Consider the following 23,533-nt stretch of genomic DNA (forward strand, 5'->3'; position numbering starts at 1 on the left):
TTTTCCGCCCCACCAATGCGGCCCTATAAGTAAAGGTTGTCAAACTTGAACTCGGAATATTCTAATTTATATGAAAATAAACATAAAACGACATCGTCTCAGATTTGAAAAGTAATTATACGTTCAAGCTAATTCACAAACTCTATGGCCGCAAACCAAACCGAACCGAACATAGCCAGTTCCAGTCTGGTCAGTCAGTTTTGTCAGTCTAGACCGACTTTTCTCAAATTCTTTTTCTCTTCTCCCTTGTTCTGTCGTCACGCTCACGACTACGCTGCATTTCTTTTGATGCGTCTTCCACAACACTACCCGAAGGTGTTTCATGATCTATTATCCTGTCTTTCGGTTTCCTACCATCAGATATCTCATAATCATAATCATGTTCAATGTGCGGCTGCCAACGGTCACTTGCGTCATTTTTGTCTGCACTTTCATGTGACCTGGGCCGATGCTGTCTACGGCCCTCAGCTTTCTTAGATTCTTGGTAGTCCACCTCAACGCGATCATCATGCCGTGATCTTCGACGGGTGGATTTGGTTTTCTGTCTTAACAAGTCGCCTTCACTAGGTTCGGTTTTCACATCTTTAGATGACTCTGCGATGTTCTTTCTGTGTCGTGACTTCCTTTTAGCGTGAGCGTGTGTGCATAAATCTTCATCAGAACTACTACTGCCACGAGAGACAGGAGTTCTCCTATGATGATCTCTCGATTTACTCTTTTTCCTGGTGTGTATTTCTGAACGATCACCGTGCCTCTTCCTGTCCAACCGGTCTCCATCAGAATCAGTTTCCGGGTTGTGATTATTTATATATTCCGTTGCATCTTCATAAACGTTGTCATCTTCTTGGCGTTCACGGCGTCTGCTCTTTCGTGCATGAGTTTCTTCACGGTAGCTTCTACTGGAATTTCCGTTGTGTTGACTCGAGTCAATAGACCGGTGTCTTTTGTAGTGATAACTGTCAACCAACAAAGTTCAAATCTCAGACAAATTCCAATAGAAAGAGAAAACAATAGATACATACAAAACTTGAAACCGAAACTGAAAGAAAACAGGCCAACTGGTCAAAGGTTGCCCAAGTTCTAATAATATTAAAGTACCTAAACTAGCAAAAATAGTAGATTACACTAAACAAGTACCTCAGTTTTTGACCAAATTAAAAGGTAAAGTCATAATTTAAAAATAAAAATCACAAGTGCATTCTAGACAAGTTGGGTTGAGGGAGATTTCCATGTATTTTATGAGTTTGGGGTCAAAATCAGGTTGAAAACATTTTCATGCGAAATAAGAAAGTCTGATAGTTTTTTATCATTTTATTCATATACTACCATTGAAAAAAAATATTTGGATAACTATATTTCCTTTGAACAGAAAGTATTTAGATCATCATCATCGTCTTCAAACTCAGTAAATCCCACCAATAGCAAAGCTAAGGTAGGGTCTGAGGAGGGTAAGATGTAGACAGCCTTATCTCTACCCCGTAGGAATAGAGAGCCTGCTTCCAGTGAGACCCCCAGGTCGATAGTAGTTTTGCATCAAGCCTTGGACATAAGGCACATAACACTCGGCAAAAGGCCGATTAATGCATGTACCCCCTTGTCTTTCAGCTTTCAACGCCACCACATGATGATGCATGGTTAACCGTCCCCCGCTTTTAGCGTTATTTTCACGAAATTAGTAAAATAACATTAAAATTAGTGCACTTTCACTTTTGCCCCCCGAGCGCCCGCACATATATATGTAAAGCAAACCTGTCTCTGTCTGATGTAAATATCGTGGAGGAGTGTTGCTGGTCCTTTGGACTCTCATCTGAATACCCGAACAAAGCAGTCATCTTGTTGACCCAATATCTAGGCGGCGCTTTATCACAATCAGCCCATTCATAGTCTCCACCAGGGTTACTGAAACAGTGTAAAAAGTTGCAAGCAGACCCTCGGGAACATGTCTGGTAACAGGCACAAAACATTAATAAAAATAGAGAAATGAGATTCAGGTTACCACTACCAGATATCAATACTAATCACAAACTTTCAGTTAAAAAACACTGAATCGAAGATACATCAACTTTAGAGGTGGAAAAATGGGGTTTGGGTCAGTTGGGTAATGGGTCAAAACAAAAAATGCCTTGATTCAGGGCATCAGGTCTGGTGGCTTGGGTTGATTCGAGAAACTTTTTCCAATTTTTTTCTCTTTTTTTTTTTTTTTTTGCAAAAAGGTAAGTGTGAAATATGACTATAATAAGTGTGTTATAACAATAAGTATCTAGATATATTGAATAGAACGATTTTAGGGACTGCATGCACTACAAATATGCTTTGGAATTTTTCAACCCATTTGACCTGTTTACATTTTAGCTAAAGTTTTTTTTTTGTTTTTCCCGTTCGACCCGTTAGAGATATAACATAATCCAAATCAGCCCTTTTATGTCTGAATGGGTGGATATTGCCACCTTTAATCAACATACAATAGAAGTCAGTTAATAGATAGATTGACTTACCTTGAGCCTTGATTTCATGTACTCCCCGCATATGGCAACCTTCCATCTAGTTAGACTAACGAACTCACATTTAACCTATCAATAGCAATCCAAAGTAACTAAAGCCAAATCCAGTAGCACATCAATCAATGATTCAGTGATATAGATCCCTTAAATTCATATTGTACAAGCAAATATAAGCTAACACATAAAAAGAGAAACGTTCTTTTGTAATAACTTCAATTGAGCATATAAATGCTGCTACTTCCTCTGCTTTTAGAAAAATATCTTTGAATGTAACAATGGATAGAATAGAACTAAAAGATTAGGCCTGTCACTGGGGAGGATCAGACCAGATTTGCCAATGATCTGACGTCGCCCGTCCCAATGAGGACAGTGGAGTGTCCCAACCAAGTGGTGGGAGTTCGAGTCTTGGGGTTGGCTCAAAATGAGGAATTTTGCCATTCAAAAGACAAATCTGACGTCGCCCATGATCCAACTAAATGAATCTAGATCTGGCCCACTAGCTATTAGATCTTGATCGGACCCATGAACCAACTTATCTAAATTAATGTATCTTGACCCAGATCATTTTCCTCACCCCACCCCCCATTTAAGGTTTTTTTCTTTGCATGTAACAAGACTCGCCCCATTATCTCTATATACCCTACTGAATTTCCACAGACTCCTGAGTGATAAACGATCAATAACCTATAGAAAGAAGAAAGAGAAAAAAACTTGACATCTAGATTCATGTATTCACCGAAGAAAAGTTTAATCTCATTTTTATTTAGGTATGAACAAATCCACATACTCTGTACTCTTCAATAACTACCAAATCTAATGGAGACTAACTTGAGAATTTGCTTCATTAACAGACTAGAACTGGATAAAAACAGCAATATGCATTCATGATTTAGACATGAAAAACAATAGTTAAAGCCAAATATTTCTTTATGAGGTCCAAGTCTATTAGGCCATCTCGTTACATTTCTGACTTTCAATTTTGTGTTCCAAAAATGGCATAAATAGAGAAGTGGCTTTCACCCTAAAATCCTATGATTAGCCACTTTAAGATGAATAAAAATAAGAGTAAATTACAAGTTTTGTCCTTTATGTTTACAGCAAATTGCAGGCGCTGTCCTTTAGCGCTACTTAATGTTTCAAAATCTTGCACGTTATGTCCTTTAGGCCAAACCTAGTTAGATTTTTTAGTTAAATCTGGTCATGTGCCTTGCACATGAGGGCATTGTTGTCGTTTCATTTCTTTATTTCTTCAGGGACTATAGTGTAAAACATCTTATATTTAGGACTAATTTGAAATAAACTAAAAAATCTCTCTAACATAATCTGAACTCTCTCTCTTCTCTTCTCTCTCATAGTTGAAAGTTTCAGATGATGTCATCTGAAATTGTCAATCTCTAATCTCTATCCCTTATATTTCTCAGTGTTTTGTTTTGTTGGTGATTTAATCCAGTGAGGATGCTTCGGTATATTAAGTCGCTATTTTCATAGATCTTAAATCAAAATAGAAAAACAATTTCATCATTACCCACACGCTACATACTCGATCAGTATAAGTTCGTTTATTACGGTACGATATCAAGAATAAGTTCGTGGATGTGGTGGTGGGTTAGTGCGGCGGCAGCGAGTGATTTGGTTGCGGCGACGTTTGGTGGTGGGTGGAAGTGAAGGGGTGGTTGTGGTGGTGGGTTAGGTGCGGCGGCGGCGGTATACGACGTCGTTTCTGTTGCTCCGGTGAGTTTGTAGTTATTTTTTGGGTTTGATCTTGTTTTGCTTCTAGGGTTGTTGTTTGGAAAAGACTGTTGTTTTGATTTTGGTCATAGGTTCTTGTTAGTACTTAGTTGTGTTGATGATTTGTGATTCATTTGTGTTGATGATTTGTGATTCAACATTTAATTTGGTGGTGGTCGGTAGGTGGGGATGGAGGTGATGAAGGCTGAGGTGGGTGGTAAGTTTCAGAGGTGTTTAATGGTGAGTTTTCAGTGGGTTTTCGATGGTGGAGATTAGATGGGGGTAGGTGGTGTATGGTGAAGACGGTGATGGAGTTGGTGGTTACAATAGTGACAAGGTTTGTGGTAGTGTTCACAGGTGAATAAGGGGTTGATTATGGGGTGTGTGGGTGATGGTGGTGGTTGGGATGGGTGGCGGCAGGTGTGCGGTAATGGTGGTGGTGGTTGTGGTGGAAAGTTGGAGAGAAAGAGAGAGTGCAAGGTTTTTTCATTTATACTTTAATCTTTTATTTTTTACATAATTAGTCCCTTAATATAAATCATTTACTCAATAGTCCTGGTGAGGTGAAATGACAAGAATACCCTCATGTGCAAGACACATGATCAGATTTAACCAAAAAATCTAACTAGGTTTGGCTAAAAGGACAAAACGTGCAAGATTTTAAAAGGTTAAGGACACCGCCTGTAAACTTTTGGCCCAAAGGACAGCGCCTGCAATTTGGGGTAAACATAAAGGACAAAACTTGTAATTTACTCTAAAAATAAAGTTGAATACCAGTATCTGCCTATAATAAAAGTTGCATACATATATAAGGTTAAACATAAATTATGCAACTTGAGCATGGAAAAAAATGCATCATACCTGTTTGCCAGCAAAATAACGACCATGTACAGCACTGTAAGCCATCACAGCTGAATCCAACGACTTATAGTGGACATATACGTTGCCTCGCAAATGGAAAGAACCATTTCTGCACACCTGCAAACAAACATCATCAACCACGACATAGTAACCATAAAAAAATCCTGCCATATTTAATGTTTGTTGTTGCCAAAGGTCTCATACATATGTTCTCTGTAGCTGATTCAGAGCTGTTCAACATGATTGAACTTGATTTTTATAACTGGGTCAATTTTCTCATATTGGGAAGAAAGTGATGTATGTCAGTTTATAACTTAGAGGTGGCAAAATGGATGGGTGGATTAACGGGTCAAAACGAATTTGTTGAGGGTCGGTTTGGGTTGACCCAAAGCACTCTTCGTCCAATTTTATTACATACAAGTCATGCGTCAAATATGATTACAAAAGTTACAATATCTCAGTAATAATATAATGATTTTGAATAAAATATTTAGAAAGTTGCTTTATTCATTAAAAAACAGGGAACCTTCAACCCGCAAGACCCAATTCACCTGCGGACCCATTCATATGTAAATGGGTCTGACATGTTAACTATTCAGTACTACTCCAGTTAATCTACTTTTTGTAAATTCAGACATGCTATTAACAAAAATAAATAAATAAATAAAAAGAAAAATCCAAGAATATTAACTACTCCCATGTCGGTTTTAAAGAGATATATTCATTTAGACCTTGAAATTTAAAATTTCTCCAAACTTCAAAAACTCTGTATGCACATCTTCGTAAAATTCTTCATAACTGCGCTCCACTTCCTCCTCTGTATACTGTATGGTCAGAAAATCCAAGGAGTACATTATTAACAATAGTTGATTGTAAAAAAGAAAAGCAAGGAAAATAACAAATGTTCATATGATTTGAAAATAAGCTATTGCAAATTACGAAAACACCACAAAACCAATAGACATCAATAGAAATCATATTCTAAGGCAGTAAGACCAAAAATAAAACTTAACACCATTTTTTATTCTTATGCAAATTTATATCATTACATCACAACTTACTTGGTACCTATATATATAATGAGCATGGTCCAATAACATACAAACCAAATACACATTACCGTTTAATAACAGATTTACCTAACCTAATTCGTTATCACCTTCATGAAAAGTGAAGTTATGTCAAGATCTAAGGGAGTTTTAATTAGACACATCAAGGGTGCATACTCATGAGTAGAACCATCTATACAAGAGAGCTAAAAATCAATCTTAGATACTGCAGATCAAAAGATGGATCAAGGATGATTTCACACGCGTGCACACACTCACACACATATATAAGCACATATGGATGCATATGCAATTATATACATATATATTCAGATATACATATATAGTATCCATTCCATACTATAAGATGTGTCACGTGTGTATGAGGCAAGCACATACAAACTTAAAATATAATTGATAGATCTTCCCACCTTTATAAAGTAGACCTTAATCAATAGCCATTGTACACATAATATGGCAAATATCCATTGAGCTTAACCTAACCATACTGAATTCCATCAGTCATAAACTGTCTTTCTAAGATGTGTCATCACATAACTGAATTTAAGGAAAAACACTATGAAATTTAACACTAAGAAACCGTATTAGGATGGGAAACTCGTATGTTAATTATCCAGAAGCGATTTTAATACATGCACTAGATACAGAAATGACCAGAAGCTTATATGAGCAATTACTTGTACGGTAATGTTATTAAGATCAACGAATCACCAGGGAAAACAAATAAACAAAATAATCAAGTTACACGGTAGGATACAAATTGCTAGTAACGTTTCATCTCCGATCCTCAAACCACGAACCTCCACTGTGGATCTTGGGAAAATTCTGATATCATAATGTCAAGAACAACAGAAGCAAGCAACAGTAAATCACGGTTTGTACTAAAGAATCAAAGTTACACTCAAATTTTGCACATATAACAACTCATACACGCACATATATATATATATATAGAGAGAGAGAGAGAGAGTAATACCAGAAACATGAAAATGTTAACTTATGAAAATGTTCTTTTATGGTTACTGTAACAGATTTCCATATGCATACAGCAACTCTTTTTTTACTTGTGTATATGAATTAACAGTTTTGCATAGCCATGACCCCTTAAGTTAGTTTTATCAGTCACCACTAGTTATAAGAATCCACTCTAATAAAGATACTTATATTTATGATTAGGATACTAGAATCACAGCCTGAACCCAACAACAGACCTCAAGTCCCTCATCTTGTTCCCAAGCAAGGCCAGGTCCATTGTACATATTCTTGATGAGCAACGTGTTAGATTTATCTGGGTAGTAATGAACTCTGTTACAATGCAACCCAAATCTACATGCTCCGGTTTTTATGTGAAATGGACAATGAGCTTTATCCTGCAAAATCAAGAAACAGATGTCCACAAAACTGTTTTCGGTACAATATTATGAACAGACGAGGCGGTAATTTCGACCCATTGTGTTGTGTTTTGTTTCAAAGGTCAAAACAGGTCAAATAAAAATAGCTAAACGGAGAGTGGGTCGAACGGGTGAATTCGCTCGGCTGGCCCGGTCTAATGCATCCAACTTACTAAATCATCTTATTAGATTATTAAGTAACATGGTCAACCCAACCAGTACTAAAAATGACCCACTTCAAACAGAACCTGTTGTGACCCCCCATCTCGTCATATCAACTGAAAGTGGCTACCAAAGACCAACCTGTTCTGTACCAAAGTTTGGGACCTGCTGGGCAACAGTGTTCAGCAACTCTGCTGATGTCATGGGTGCATTCTTGAAAGCAGCATAGGCTTCATGTTGTGGAGGAAGTGGATTTGATGTAGGTCTATTAGGATCCTGCGGAAGAAAAAATAAAATAAAGGCTTAAATTCCCACTTGTGGATAGCAACAAACTCAAGAAAAGGATAACTCAATGGAGGCTTGACTTTCATACCTCTTCTTTCGTTTCTTGATTGGCGTCTTTCTTCTTCACCCTGACTTTATTCTTCTTAACTATTATCTCATTTCCTTGCCAAATGATTTCAGGAGGCCCCTCCTCTACATATTCCCATTCATCATCTTCATTATGACCTTCCTCAGCTCCTTCCTATATAAGTATAAAAATTTTAGATATACACAACTTTATTCACTACCGTTTAAGCAACTTTGCTCTCATATATATATACACACACACATTACTTCACTATAATTATAAAGTAGTATAATCTTTACAGGCTCTGCAACTCAAGAATGCCACAAGCATAGTTATTAAAGGCACTAGGCGCACTCAAGGCGCATAGGCCCCGCCTGGGGCCTAGGCGCAAAGCGCAAAAAAAGCGAGGGCCTGAGAAAATAAAGCGCATAATGAAAAAATTTTAAAAATACATTATGTATTAGAAAAAGAATACTATTCTTCAAATAAAATAAACAAAGTCTATTATGTAATACTTTATATCATCTAATTAGTACCAAAATATTAGTGTAGAAAAGTAGTTTTCCTAGATTAAAAGTAGAAATTTGGCTAGAATCTTGTCAGAATTTAGTCGGAAACTCTCCGGAATCTAGGAATCTTGCCGGAATGTGCGCCTGAACCATCACCTGGGGAGTTAAAGCGCAACTGCCTCGCCTCGCCTGAAAAATGGGACTAGGCGCAAGAGGCGATGGCTTTTAACAACTATGGCCACAAGCGGTCAACACAATGCTAACAAATTGCAGTAAGATTATACATGATAGCTTAGCTTAAACCACATGAAGATTCATTATCTAAGCTTGCTATTTAAGTCAGTCAGTGACTGAAAAAGGAATAATCACTCAAACATCACAATGTGTTCTGCACACGAACATGATAATGAATTGAACTGCAAGCATCCAGAGACATTTGTGTGAACAAGTCAAACAACGGTGTTGGGCAAATCAGACTTCCCCAGGACACAAAAGACCAAGCTTATATTGAAACATTACACAGCATATGAACATCATAACCACAGCAACAAACAAGTTAAACTGTCCATATGGATCCAGGCACTTACATGATTTTACATAGGGCATAGGAGTTATTTTACTTTTTTAATTGTTTGTCACTACTTTCCTTTATCGTATTACCCGTTACGAAGATTACTTGTCCATTATGTAAGCTAGATACTTGTCAAGTTGTAGGCAGTATCCTGTTTATTTTATATCCATTAAAATAAAGTACTGCCCATGTTGTTATCAGGAAGCGTCACATATTATGCTAGACAAATTCATATATTATTTGAAACACCTCAAGCTCATATGCATAAGACATTTGCGGATACCGGGTGTTTGGCACATGTATGTGTGAACGTGTAAGTTGTAATAGTGGCTGCAGAACCAGAGACAAAGAAAGCCCATGACTTAAATACAAGCTGAAGCATATTCATAAAACCTTAAACTTGTTTTGTAATAGATGTTTAGTTGAATTGAGCTTGATCATGAGTATAGACCAGGAACGTAGTATTCAACACAAGCATTGGCCTGGCCCTTCAGAGGCTTCTATACGGACCATGTCTTATTTGGTTGGTCCTAGTTAAAGTTATTAGAAAAAACCCCCCATCCACTCCAGTGAATGTACACATGCTTCTAGAGCTACTTGATTAAATTAGGTCATACGTGACGTACCAGCTGTAGCTTTGATTCTCTTTCGATCCGCTCTAATTCTTCTTCCTTGTTCTTCTTCTCTAGAAAGATCCTCTCTCTCTCCTCAAAGTCCTTTCTTTCCCTCTCTAACCTCTCTTTCTCTCTCTCCTCCTCCATCTGAATCTGTCGTTGCAGTTCAGGATCATTGAGGCGAGCTTCTTCCTGGGCGCGAGCTTTCTCGGCTACCTCCTTCCGTATTTGCTTCCGCTTCTCCTTCTTCAACGCCTTACGCTTCTCCTTCCGGCTAAAGCTTTTCGGCTGTTCCTCCATCCTGGGTTTTTGGTCTCAAACCCGAACAATTAATTATATATGTTTTTGGTGCTGTTTGTTTTTTCAGAGGTAAAACGTCTGCATTCTGCGGACCACATCTGCAGACATCTACAGCAGAAGAGCTTGACCAAAACTCAGCAGTCTGCAAGAAGAAGACTGTTTTTTTACAATTATAAACTAATCACACAATCTTTAATCAACCAATTCATCAAGTTGAACAACTAATCAAACAAACAAACTAACAATTATAAACAAAATTCAGAATTAAATTAACAAAATAATCAACCAATTCAGAATTAAATTAACAAAAATTCAGAATTAAATTAACAAAATAATCAACCAATTCAGAATTAAATTAACAAAAATTCAGAATTAAATTAACAAAATTAAATTAACAAAATAATCAACCAATTCAGAATTAAATTAACAAAATAATCAACCAATTCAGAATTAAATTAACAAAAATTCAGAATTAAATTAACAAAATTAAATTAACAAAATAATCAACCAATTCAGAATTAAATTAACAAAATAATCAACCAATTCAGAATTAAATTAACAAAAATTCAGAATTAAATTAACAAAATTAAATTAACAAAGAGTTGAAAAAAAAATAAAACTTAAAACATACCTGATGGAGGTGGGTGTCGGCTGCCGTGGTGGAGAAGACGGCGGAGGAGGTGGGAGTCGGCTGGAGTGGAGGGAGTCGGCTGAGTGGAGTCGCGATGGAGGTGGGTGTCGGCTGGAGTGGAGGGGCGGCGGAGGTGGAAACCGGCGGAGGTGGAGGGCTGACGTCGAGGGTGAACGTGGGGGGCGGCGGAGGAGGCGGAGCAGGGTCGACTGAGAACGTGGGGGGCGGCAGAGGTGGAGGTCGTGGAGGAGGAGGTGGATGTGCGGCTGGAGAGGTTGAAGTTTGGCTGGAGAAGGAACCTAGGGTTTGAAGATCTGTGTTTTGAAGTCTTGAAAGGATTGAAGATGTACGCTGTGTTCAACAACAACAACAACAACCATACCCAGTATAATCCCATCTAGGGCTGTTCACGAGCCGAGCCGAATCGAGCGGACCTTTGCTCGTGCTTGGCTCGTTTACAAACCGAACCGAGCGGAGCAGCTCATTTAGAATCGAGCCTCAAATCAAGCGAGCATTTTTCGAGCGTTAAAAATTCCGAGCGAGCGTCGAGCGAAGTTCGAGCGATTTGGACAACCGTGTCACCCAATTTAAATTTGCTGAGAGTGATTGTGACAATGTTGGGTCTCAAGTTTTTATGTCTTTAAAAACATGGATATTTCATGGCATAATATTTTTCTTATTAATAACAATGTTGTGACCGACGAGTCGATGATTATATTGCACGAACAATTACGTTGAGAGCAGGAGACGATCGACTTAGGGTAACAACATGAAACATTGAGGCGATGAGCAGACTATCGTTTATCGGTTTAGGGTTTAACTTTTAGATTTGATATTAATTCTTTTATTGGCGTGGTTGGGCTAGTACGTATAGATGTAATTGTAAATTTGTATATAGTGGACCAAAATCTAATAGAGTGGTACATATAATACTCTAAATTTAATTTATATTTAAGTATATATGTATGTGTAATGTGTGTATATATTTAGATGTGTGTATATATATGTATAATTTACATTTGTGTGTAGATATATATGTGTATATGCATGTTTATTATATATGTAAGTTTATATGTATATGTATATGTATATGTATATGTATATGTATATGTATATGTATATGTATATGTATATGTATATGTATATATACTAATTAATAATAATAATTCGAGCCGAACCGAGCCGAGCGGACCTTTGCTCATGCTTGGCTTGTTTACAAACCGAACCGAGCAGAGCGGCTCGTTTACAACCGAGCGTCAAATCGAAAGAGCATTTTCCGAGCAATTTCCGAACGAGCGTCGAGCGAGCAACGAGCGGTGAGCAGTTTGAACGGCCCTAATCCCATCTATAGCAGAGCTATTGATAGGGTCTGGGGAGGGTAGGATGTAGGCAAGCCTTACCTCTATCTCAGGGATAGAGAGGCTGCTTCTAGTGAGACCCCGGCTCTATAAACCATAATCAAAACATAAGCTTCTGGGACATTATATAAGCACACAACTACTAAAAAGGGGGGAATAAAAATAAACACATAAATGAATAAGTACGTGTTAGTAAATTACGACACCGGGACTATGTGAGAACTTATAAAAGCTATATCACACCTTATACAAACTGAAAAATTAAACTCATAAGACGAGAACCTAAACCAAAAACCAGGCCACAATCCTAAAAATCCTTAACCTTAATCCTACGTCTCCACGAAGTTCTGTCCTCGACCATGTCCTCAGAGAGGTGCAAATCTAGCAAATCTTGCCTAATCCGCTCATCCCAAGTCATTTTCGGCCTGCCTCTACTCCTCCTTCCATCTACAGTGAGTGTTTCAACTATTCTACTCGGGTCTGTCGTCTGCCTCCTCCTGACATGCCCAAACCATCTCAATCTCCCCTCCCTTATCTTGTCTGAAATACTAGCGACTCCTAGTCTTAATTATAGAAAGAAAGGAATGGAAGGGAAAGGATTTGAAAGAATTTGATGTTCCGGGAAAGGATTTGAAAGAATTTGATGTTCAAGAGTTGTTGTTTTTTTTTTTTTTTTTTTTTGAGAAAGGAAAAGAAGCTAAGGGGATTTTATGTGTCATTTGTTTCCTTCTAAATCGGAAAGATTAGGAGAGAATGAAAGAGATAACATCATGTGCAGATATGGATCGATAACTGTTACTCGAAATTTGTATTCTGAAATTTGTCAAATAAATGATACATATGCATATGTGCATCGATAACTGTTACTCGATTTTTTTTTTTTTTTTGAGTGAAATATAGCGATTTTTTTTAAATATTAATTTTTTTTTAGTAAACTGCAATTTTACCCCCTGAGGTTAGGGGTCATTGGCACCCTTACCCCCCCCCCCCCTAATGAAATAATTGCAATTTTACCCTCCACTGTTTGAGGTTATGTCGCAATTTTACCCCACGACTTCAATTTTGTTGACTGGTCTGTTGACTTGGGGGTGAAATGACTATTTTACCCTTTTATTTTACCCCCAACGTTTGCTGTTATGTCGCATGTTTACCCCCTGGTATCAAATATGTTGCCTGATCTGTTGACTTGGGGTAAATTACTAAAATGCCCTTTCTTATTACCCCCTATACTTTGTGTTTCGAAGCAAAATTACCCCCTGCAACTTCCAAAACCTTTCCCGCCACCATCCATATTCGATTCCACCACCCTTATAAACACCCTGGCATCAAATATGGTGACTGATTCAATTCAAATTCATTTAAAGGTTGTAACAGAACTCTTACTTTTAACCAAAGCATTTGGAATGCAAAGATTGAAATCATGGTTGGAATGCAAAGGGTGTAACAGAATTCTTACTTCATGGTTGGAATGCAAGGTTGTAACAGAATTCTTACTTCATGTTAGAATTCTTAAAATTGGCATAAAACTGGCATGTTAAAGGACTTCTGTAATGCAAATGCAAATGCAAATGCATCAGAACCATTGCTATATCAGAAGCATTAAAACCATTGCTAAAGGTTCTGTTCTATGATTAAACCAAACAGCAGCAACTTACCATGCCAGTTTTAATGCTTAACAAGGTATCAACCATTAAAACTGGAATCTATATCAGAAGCAACTTAACATGCCAGTTTTAATGCTTAACAGTCAATGCTTAACAGTCAATCTGTTCTGTTTTATGATCAAACCAAACAGTCAATCTGTTCTGTTCTATGATCAAACCAAACAACAGCAACTTAACAGTCAATCTGTTCTATTCTATGATCTAACCAAACAGCAGCAACTTAACAGTCAAATATAACCCACATTAACAGTCAATTTGTTCTATGATCAAACATAACCTGTTCTATGATCAAGCATACCAAAAGATCTTAATATATAAATAGAGTTCAACTACACTACATATTAACCCAAAAGATGCTAGAAGATTAGAGTTTAAGTATCCTACACTACACAACCATTTCCTGCTGAGGGGGAAACTGGAAATGCAGGAACGGGCGGCCTCGCATCTTGACAGCCAGTGAGACCACAATCGATCGTAGTGAAACATGAATCCTCATGTCCACTGCAAATACAGAAACATCCATTACTAGTTATGACCTGATTTTACCCCACAATCAAAACACTTGTTTGATTATACCTGAAAATTGCGAGAAAAGGGAGGATCTCTGGACCACAGCTGGATCGACGGTGGCCGGTGGTGTGGTCGTCGGCCCTGGCTCTGCCGGTGGAGCTAGATGCATATTCTGTTCACTCATCCTCTGAACATATGGTGAAGAAGAAGGAGTGGTGAAGAAGATGGAGTGGAGGTCGCCGGAGGGAATGGAGATCGCCGGTGGGAATGGAGGTCGCCGGAGGGAATGGAGGTCACCGGAGGGAATGGAGATCGCCGGAAGTGAAGGAGAGGAAACTTAGGGGGGTAAGGTTGTGATATTGTCACGGCCCCCGACCCGGGTTGACCCGTTTCAGGAGCCGCGGGACAGAAATCCCGTGGTATTTAATTTAGGCGACAGCGGAAGTCTTTTTAAAACAGGATCTTTTATTATTAAAACTGCTCGTTTACATAATTTGGGGATAAAATCCCATAATTTTACAATAGTGTGATTTCTCCGGGAAATCTTTATTTTCAAAACATGTTTCTTTTATTTATTTACAATGAGCCACTTTTCTAAGCTGGTAGTGCTTCCTGGCACTTTTCTTTGCTTACAACAGATCACCTGAAACATGTTTGAAAAAGGTTTTGTCAGCGGGGAAATACTGAGTGAGTTCATTCAGGTTTTAGGAAATGACCCATAGTTATAATTTACAGCATAAGAGCGATTACAATGGTTCATATCTTATTTTTATCTGGCTTTCTGTCACAATGGTGACAAGTCACAATGGTGACGATGGTCATACCACTATTAGGTCAATGAACTCTAATAGTGACGTTCCTCCCTAGTAGGTCAATGAACCTAACTAGGAGAAGTAGTAATGTGCACAATACCCCACTAACCAATAAATCAAGATATCCACGACTTAGTCCCTGTATTTATAACCTTTTGAAAATAATTTGGAGTATTGTAAAACAGTTGATAAAAAGAGAATGACTCACATTGCAGATTTAACGAGCAGAGTATAAGCCTTACTGATTTGCCTGTGATTAACCTAATTTAAATAATAATGCACACACACAAACGGGTTAGTAACTAATTCAGCAGTTACGTCAATTCACGAGATCAAACCCTCACATCGATTAACAAGTGCGATACTTAATAATTCAATCGGATTCACAACGAATAACAGAGCATAGTCCGAATTCGAACAGCACTCAAATATTCAAGTCGAAATCACGACGAATAATCAAAGTACAAGCTCAATTTGAGCAGCACTCGGACAATCGTTGGATAGTTATAATCGATCGGACGTTGAATCGTAATAGCGATCGAGTTATTACCCTGATTGCAGCAGCACCTCGTGATCGTGTGTGTTAATTGTGTTGTTTTTGAAGTAAATCGACGCACAAACTGTAACTTTACGTTGTTTCAACTCCTCTATTCAAGTCCCAATGTCTGCTATTTATACTAATTTTTGGGACCAGCTTACGGACCGTAAGCTGTTTCCTTTGCGGTCCGTAAGCTAAGTAGTCTAATTCATAGGCTGCCTAGGCTCGGGTATAGCTTGGGTGATTCAAAATTTTGGCCAATCGGAGGCTAGCAACGTTTATTTTAGATAACTATTAAACTAGGGTTTGCCCCCCTCGAGTTTTAGGGGCCCTGATCCTGATTCCGATTGTTCTGAAAATTTTAGGGCTAATGCAGAATTATTTGGGTGTCTCAATTAGGGTTTTCTTATTGACTAATTATCGTCCTAATTATTGATTTTAGTGACAGTTGTTACATCCTCCCCACCTTAAGAAAAATCTCGTCCTCGAGATTTACTGAAATAGATGAGGGTATTTCTGCTTCATCTCTGATTCCAGTTCCCAAGTGTACTCTGGTCCTCTCCCGGATTCCCATTTGACTTTCACTAGCACTAGTCGTGAGAAACTTAATCTTCCGGTCTTCTATTTGTAGGGTTTTCTCTACGAATTTCAGCTTTTCGTTTACCCCTATATCTTGAAGAGGTACTACCAGGGATTCGTCTGATAAACATTTCTTGAGATTGAAATACATCATGTACTCCAGTTAATTCTTCTGGTAGTTGTAAACGATAAGCTACTGGTCCTATGTGTTGGGTCACTGGGAATGGTCCAACATATCTTGGACTTAGCTTCTTTTCTTACCGAATTTATAAATTCCTTTCCAAGGAAATACTTTCAATAGCATTTTGTCTCCAACTCGAACTCCTACGGCTCTTGTTTATTATTTGTATAACTCTTCTAACCGTCTTCAGCCTTTCCTTTGTGATACTAAATATCATAGTCGTAGTCACCGAGGATTTCCTTTTCCTTATGTTTAATTCTTGTTGCTCAAATATGTATCTTAAATTTTTATGCCCCATATGGATAGTAAACTTGCTTAGATAATGTTTCCTAATCTTAAGGGTAACTTGTGGCTTCTAATTTTTTTAAGTTTACAAGTGGTAAGGCTTTCTTCGTGCTTTTGCAATTGCCTTGGTGCATACACAATTACCTTTTTGTGTTGCATTACCATACATCCAAATTCTAGCTTTGAAGCATCCCCGTATACTTTAAAATCTTCTGTTCCTTCTGGTAAGGCTAGGATTGGAATATTTGTTAATTTATGCTAGAGGCTTCTTTTTGTTTAGATTCTTATTTAGAATTAACTGTTTTAGCTTAGGTAAGGATATGTCTATCTAAGAGCATCCTTAATAAACTGCTTATAGTATCTGGCTAAATTTACAAAATTCCTAATTTCCATTTAGGGATTGCGAAATCTTCCATTTTAGTAATATGATGCTATCTTAGCAGGATCTAAGTGAATACCTTCATGAATCATCATGTGACCTTACATGGTTTATTTCCTGTAATCATAAATACTTCTCCAGCGGGTGCCTGGATTTTCTATAAAGTTCTTATCACAGAGAATTCGAGCAGGGTTGGCTACTAACTAATCTATTCCTAATACAACATCAAACTCGGCTAATTTCATAGGAATTAGATTGGCGAAGAATTCTATAACCTGAGAGTTCTATATTTTCCTTTTTGCCTGTTTCGACTGTAAAGATTTACCTAAGTTCGATTAATGATAAGTTAAGAGTTTGACAGAATGAAGTATTTATAAAACTTTGGTTTGCACCAGAGTCAGATAATACTTTTTGTGTAAACGTTGTAACCTAGGACGTACCGGCTATTACATCTGGAATGAGCTCTGATTCCTGAGCAGTCAATTGAAAGGCTCTTGCATTCCTTTTTGCTTCTTCTGCAGGTTGGGCTTTAGTGTCAGATGGTTTGTTTAGTTTTGGACAATTTGGCCTAAGATGTCCAGTTTCTCCACAGTTGTAACAAACTGAAAATTTCTTCCTCCTGCAGTCTTCTTCCTGATGCCCCGGAATTTTTGCAAAAATTGCAGTATCCTTTGCATCTTCCAAAATGCTTTCTTTTGCAAAATGGACTAGTGGAAGATTGCCCATTCCCTCCTTTCTTGAAATCGTTATGGTTATCCGAACGGATTACCTGGGTAATCTTTTGGGCTACTTCCTTCCTTCTATTTTCTTCTCTTGTCCGTACTAGTTCGTTAGTCAGAGTATTGGCTAAATCCACCGCATCATCAATCGTGCGAGGTTTCGCAGCCTTGACGATGTTACGGATTCCAGAAATCAATCTCCAAATATATCGAGAAATAAGTACCGGCTCTGGCGAAGCCAGGGTTGGTACTACTCGAGCATACTCGAAGAATGTCGTAGTATACTTTCGACAATCTACATCCACCATCCGGTGGGTTAGAAACTTGTTTGTCATTTGTTCCTTTTCATATTCAGGACAGAATTTTCTTTCTACCAAGCTCTTAAATTCTTCCCAATTCATAGCATACGCCATCCTTCTTCCTTTTGATTGTAACACCGTATTCCACCATTCTAGTGCCCCTTCTTTGAAAAGATTTGACGCGTACATGACCTGATCATCCTGAGCACATTTACTTATGGCAATTACTGCCTCAGTTTTCTCTAACCAACGTAGTGCCGCAGTCGCTCCTTCATTGCCTGCAAACTCAGATGGTTTACAAGCAAGAAATTCCTTGTAAGTGCAACCAGGCGTTGCAACTTTCATTTTCTTAGGGAGCGGTGCTTGGTGTGGTTCATTGTCATGATTAACATGATCATTGCCTCCGTTTACGCTATTACTGAAGTTATCTTCAGAAATACGTTTGCTAGGAACGAGTTATTGTGGTTCTATTGGATTTTTAACAGCAGCAACGATTGCTGGAATAGCGTTGGCTATCCCTTGAGCTATCATTGTTGGAATAGTGTTGGCTATCCCTTGAGCAATGATATTTTCTATATCCTGCCTAGTCATATATTGATCCCCCGGTTGTTGCTCAGAATTATTAACTGGTTCATTATTCGCGTTTTCCATCTGATAATTAATGTATATATATAAATATATAATTTATTAGTATCAACAATTATACCTAAAATCATCATATAAATTTCACAATACACATATAACCAAATTATCGATTTCTTGATTCCTATTTTTATATTTTATAGGAGACATCAATACACACTTTTACCTTGTAGTGATTTTATAGGTTGATTTTTGCTATTACTATTATACAAGCACAGTTCCATAGATCTCCTATCCTGTGATCAGATGCTATTCTAGTAATGGTGTTCCCTCTCATCGTATTTCCAGGAGATCTGTCCCCCAATCTCTTGGATCCTATTTCCATTGTCCATTAGTTCTTCACCAAGGCGAAGTTCAGCTGTATTCTCGTTACTTATTGGTGGATTTGGTAAAGCTTTTAAATTGAACTGAGGAAAAAGCTTATAGGGATGGTTTTGTAACTGTATTTCGTTAATCAACCATTCGTCTATTTGCGAGTGGATTGAAGGGTTTGGAGTAGCTGGTTCTAAGTTCATTGGTAGTTGTGTTTCAAGAGAGCGATTGAAAATATTTTCATTAACGGACTTAATAGTATTATAGCTTGCCATTATAAAATCTAACTCTTCCTGAGATGGTAACTTTTCAATTTGCCTAGAATTTTCTCCAATTTCTATTTCCTTAGGTTTGGGTTTCTCGAGAGGTAAAGCATCGAATTCTATAGGTTCTTCTATGTCTGGTATATATCGATTGAAATCTCTGGAAACCTCTGGAAACCTCTACTCTTACTGGATAGAGATTTAAATTCTGAAGGGCCTCAGACAAGTTACTCATGCTGTTTAGCAAAATAGACATAGTCAGAATTCCTAAAATTTATAGAAAACTTTTTAAATACTAGTTCCTACTGGGTACTATTAAAATAACTGAAATTTACATCACATGAGGTTTTATTTGTAAATTTTATGATTCCCTTGAAAAGACTTCTAAACTGTAGATAATAAAGGTACTAATACTTGAGTTAAATTATTTAATAATTTGCATTACAGGCTACATTGATTAGCATATAAAGTTTGCTCATACAATTAGTCAGATAAATAAACAAATAATCACAAAATAGCAATTAATGGAAATTTAAGTATTTTCTAAATACTTAATTGGCTTAAATCAGTGGCTTGAGAAGTGGCTCTGATACTACCTTATTTCTGTCACGGCCCCCGACCCGGGTTGACCCGTTTCAGGAGTTGCGGGACAGAAATCCCGTGGTATTTAATTTAGGCTACAGCGGAAGTCTTTTTTAAAACAGGATCTTTTATTATTAAAACTGCTCGTTTACATAATTTGGGGATAAAATCCCATAATTTTACAATAATGTGATTTCTCCGGGAAATCTTTATTTTCAAAACATGTTTCTTTTATTTATTTACAATGAGCCACTTTTCTAAGCTGGTAGTGCTTCCTGGCACTTTTCTTTGCTTACAACAGATCACCTGAAACATGTTTGAAAAAGGTTTTGTCAGCGGGGAAATACTGAGTGAGTTCATTCAGGTTTTAGGAAATGACCCATAGTTATAATTTACAGCATAAGAGCGATTACAATGGTTCATATCTTATTTTTATCTGGCTTTCTGTCACAATGGTGACGATGGTCATACCACTATTAGGTCAATGAACTCTAATAGTGACGTTCCTCCCTAGTAGGTCAATGAACCTAACTAGGAGAAGTAGTAATGTGCACAATACCCCACTAACCAATAAATCAAGATATCCACGACTTAGTCCCTGTAATTATAACCTTTTGAAAATAATTTGGAGTATTGTAAAACAGTTGATAAAAAGAGAATGACTCACATTGCAGATTTAACGAGCAGAGTATAAGCCTTACTGATTTGCCTGTGATTAACCTAATTTAAATAATAATGCACACACACAAACGGGTTAGTAACTAATTCAGCAGTTACGTCAATTCACGAGATCAAACCCTCACATCGATTAACAAGTGCGATACTTAATAATTCAATCGGATTCACAACGAATAACAGACCATAGTCCGAATTCGAACAGCACTCAAATATTCAAGTCGAAATCACGACGAATAATCAAAGTACAAGCTCAATTTGAGCAGCACTCGGACAATCGTTGGATAGTTATAATCGATCGGACGTTGAATCGTAATAGCGATCGAGTTATTACCCTGATTGCAGCAGCACCTCGTGATCGTGTGTGTTAATTGTGTTGTTTTTGAAGTAAATCGACGCACAAACTGTAACTTTACGTTGTTTCAACTCCTCTGTTCAAGTCCCAATGTCTGCTATTTATACTAAGTTTTGGGACCTGCTTACGGACCGTAAGTTGTTTCCTTTGCGGTCCGTAAGCTAAGCAGTCTAATTCATAGGCTGCCTAAGCTCGGGTATAGATTGGGTGATTCAAAATTTTGGCCAATCGGAGGCTAGCAACGTTTATTTTAGATAACTCTTAAACTAGGGTTTGCCCCCCTCGAGTTTTAGGGGCCTGATCCTGATTCCGATTGTTCTGAAAATTTTAGGGCTAATGCAGAATTACTTGGGTGTCTCAATTAGGGATTTCTTATTGACTAATTATCGTCCTAATAATCGATTTTAGTGACAGTTGTTACAGATATAAGGTTGAGTTTAGGGGTTATTTTATTATATACGGTACAATGAAGTTGAAATTACTTTTATACCCTTTGACCCTCTCATGTTTATGTTGACCGGTCAACAAAATTTAAGCCGGGGGTAAAATTGTGACATAACCTCAAATAGTGGGAGGTAAAATTGCAATTATTTCCTTAGGGGGGTAAGGGTGCCAATGACCCCTAACCTCACGAGGTAAAATTGCAGTTTACTCGTTTTTTTGTGTGTCTTTTAGGTATTTTTAGGTTTTTTTTTTGTGTTTACATTGGTTCTCATGGTTATCGCAATAAGAGTGGTTCTCAAATGAACTCTACCCTATATATATTCCAATAACCATACCCATCCTATGCATACATAACTATATACACGTACAAAGCACATTCACAACTATCACATACATATACACGTGTATACAACGTACAATTTTCTTTGTTACAACTTTTATATATGTATACTAGTTTATTGACTCGCGTATTACACGAGTTTGTACAATATAAATGATATAGTTATATAATCTTTAAAAAACTTTATATTACTCATGACCTATGTTAATTAGTAATGAAACTTTATATATACAAATTTCCGTTACCATATAATGGTTCACACAAATAACTTGAATTTATCACAAAAATTGACCCATCTTAATTAGTAATATTGAAAATACCATAATAGTCGTGTATTACAAAGTTGAATATTGAAAAACATTTAATAAACAAATTTATATATTAATAAAATTATGTATTACGTTACATATAACAACGTATAAATAATAATAATTTTTATCATTGTGTATCTTTTAAATATAACTTTTATTTAAAATAAATCTCTAAGACCTCAATTATGTTTACAAAATTCATTATTTAAGTTGTTCTTTTTTCTCTTTATTGGTAAAAAGCCAATTTTATTGGTGTGATATAAATTAGATTTGTTATTCTTACTAATAATTGTTATGCGGATTAAATTAATAAATAGTATTTGTAAAGTTATGATATAAGTTAAAGGTTTATATATGATGAATAAATCTTTTCATTATAAAAGGTTAATTGACTATGTCACAAATGTGTATAAAATGAAATTAATATATTTTTTAGCTCTATTAAATTGAAAACACATCATAAATCAATATAGCTACAAATCTTAATATTATCTCATCTATAAAACTTAAAAACGTTAAGTTCTCTCCGTCTATCATTTTAAAACCGAGTTCAATAAAATTTTAGTCTTGTTGCAAGTTAGTCCTCTGGTTAGTTATTCTTTTTTAGCTTTTATTTATATCTTAGAGAAACTCATATATTGATTTTATAGATAATCTCAGATATGGATAACGGTTTTTGTTTTTTTTTCTTTTGTAATTTAAACTTATTTTATTTTAAGAAGTACTGAAATCATAGCTTTAAATATCATAGATCACTTATGTATATTTTTTAATCATAAAATTTATTATTATATGAGAAAAATGCCAGGATAGTCCCTGTGGTTTCGCCTTTTTTCACCTATAGTCCCTAACTTTCTAAAATTACCTAAATAGTCCCCAAGTTTTCAATTTTTATTCCCGGATAGTCCCTGGCACGGATGGGGGTTAGTTTTTGGTGTTAAATGAGTGTTAAATGACTAAAATGCCCTTATCATAAAACAAAATAAATTAAATAAATATACATACACACAGATTATCCCCCCTCTCTGTTGTCATCACCACCCCCGCTGCTGTCATCACCCCCTCACCATTACCACCAGGGCCGCCATCATCACCACTGCCATTACCACCCGGGAGACGATTATGAAACCCGGAAGACAACCACCCACTGTTTTCCCACCATAAAAAACCCAAAATTCTCAAAACACCTAACTCACCCTGTGTCTCCACATTCCTCTTTTCAAATTTCAAACGCTAAATTTACGGTTCCCATCTTCGATTTTCGTTTAATTTTGTTCAAAAGATCTCAATTTCGTATTTAAATATTTATTATAAATTTTCTAATTTCATGTTTACTTTTTGAATGATACGTGTATATGATGCAGTGTTTATGGATAGTTGGAAAGATCAGGGTTATTATTTTGTGTGATTTAATGTGGCCAAGGACACCTATTACCTGTTGTCTCAACAAACAAACCTTCACTGGCCTTGTTTTCATCAGAAATTCGCTTGCACCATGACCCTAGAGCTGCTACGAAATTAGAGCTTGCCTTTTCATGAGCCGAATGGAGTGATACGAGAACTTCTTTGCTCGTTTCTTGCACAAAATCATCTAA

General features: G+C 36.9%; 1 protein-coding gene across 2 annotated transcripts; it reads right to left on the reverse strand.

The window, feature by feature from the left end:
• Positions 1 to 41: 41 nt before the first annotated feature.
• On the reverse strand, positions 42 to 11,028 carry LOC110895878 (zinc finger CCCH domain-containing protein 5). 2 transcript variants are annotated; one of them, XM_022143258.2, is made up of 10 exons: positions 10,691 to 11,028; positions 9,772 to 10,215; positions 8,087 to 8,239; positions 7,855 to 7,989; positions 7,372 to 7,530; positions 5,822 to 5,914; positions 5,091 to 5,207; positions 2,496 to 2,570; positions 1,750 to 1,943; positions 42 to 956 (listed from the first exon to the last, which is right to left on the reverse strand). In XM_022143258.2, the coding sequence occupies exons 2-10, from the start codon at positions 10,057 to 10,059 to the stop codon at positions 224 to 226; spliced, it is 1,947 nt and encodes a 648-aa protein (XP_021998950.1). In that variant the 5' UTR covers positions 10,060 to 10,215; positions 10,691 to 11,028; the 3' UTR covers positions 42 to 223. The 2 variants fall into 2 exon arrangements, with proteins under 2 accessions (XP_021998950.1, XP_021998951.1); XM_022143259.2 differs by having other exon boundaries at positions 9,772 to 10,201; positions 10,691 to 10,828.
• Between the last annotated feature and the right edge of the window lie 12,505 nt (positions 11,029 to 23,533).

Source organism: Helianthus annuus, chromosome 3, assembly GCF_002127325.2.
Source record: "Helianthus annuus cultivar XRQ/B chromosome 3, HanXRQr2.0-SUNRISE, whole genome shotgun sequence".
In the NCBI taxonomy this organism is placed as follows: Eukaryota; Viridiplantae; Streptophyta; class Magnoliopsida; order Asterales; family Asteraceae; genus Helianthus; species Helianthus annuus.

What these genes read in the sequence shown, in the direction of transcription:
- LOC110895878 (XM_022143258.2), bottom strand. Translation starts at nt 10,059, where the DNA reads ATGGAGGAACAGCCGAAAAGCTTTAGCCGGAAGGAGAAGCGTAAGGCG. An exon ending in GAGAATCAAAGCTACAGCTG is followed by an intron (nt 8,240 to 9,771) that starts GTACGTCACGTA and finishes ATACTTATATAG; the next exon opens with GAAGGAGCTGAGGAAGGTCA. An exon ending in CAAACTTTGGTACAGAACAG is followed by an intron (nt 7,531 to 7,854) that starts GTTGGTCTTTGG and finishes TTGATTTTGCAG; the next exon opens with GATAAAGCTCATTGTCCATT.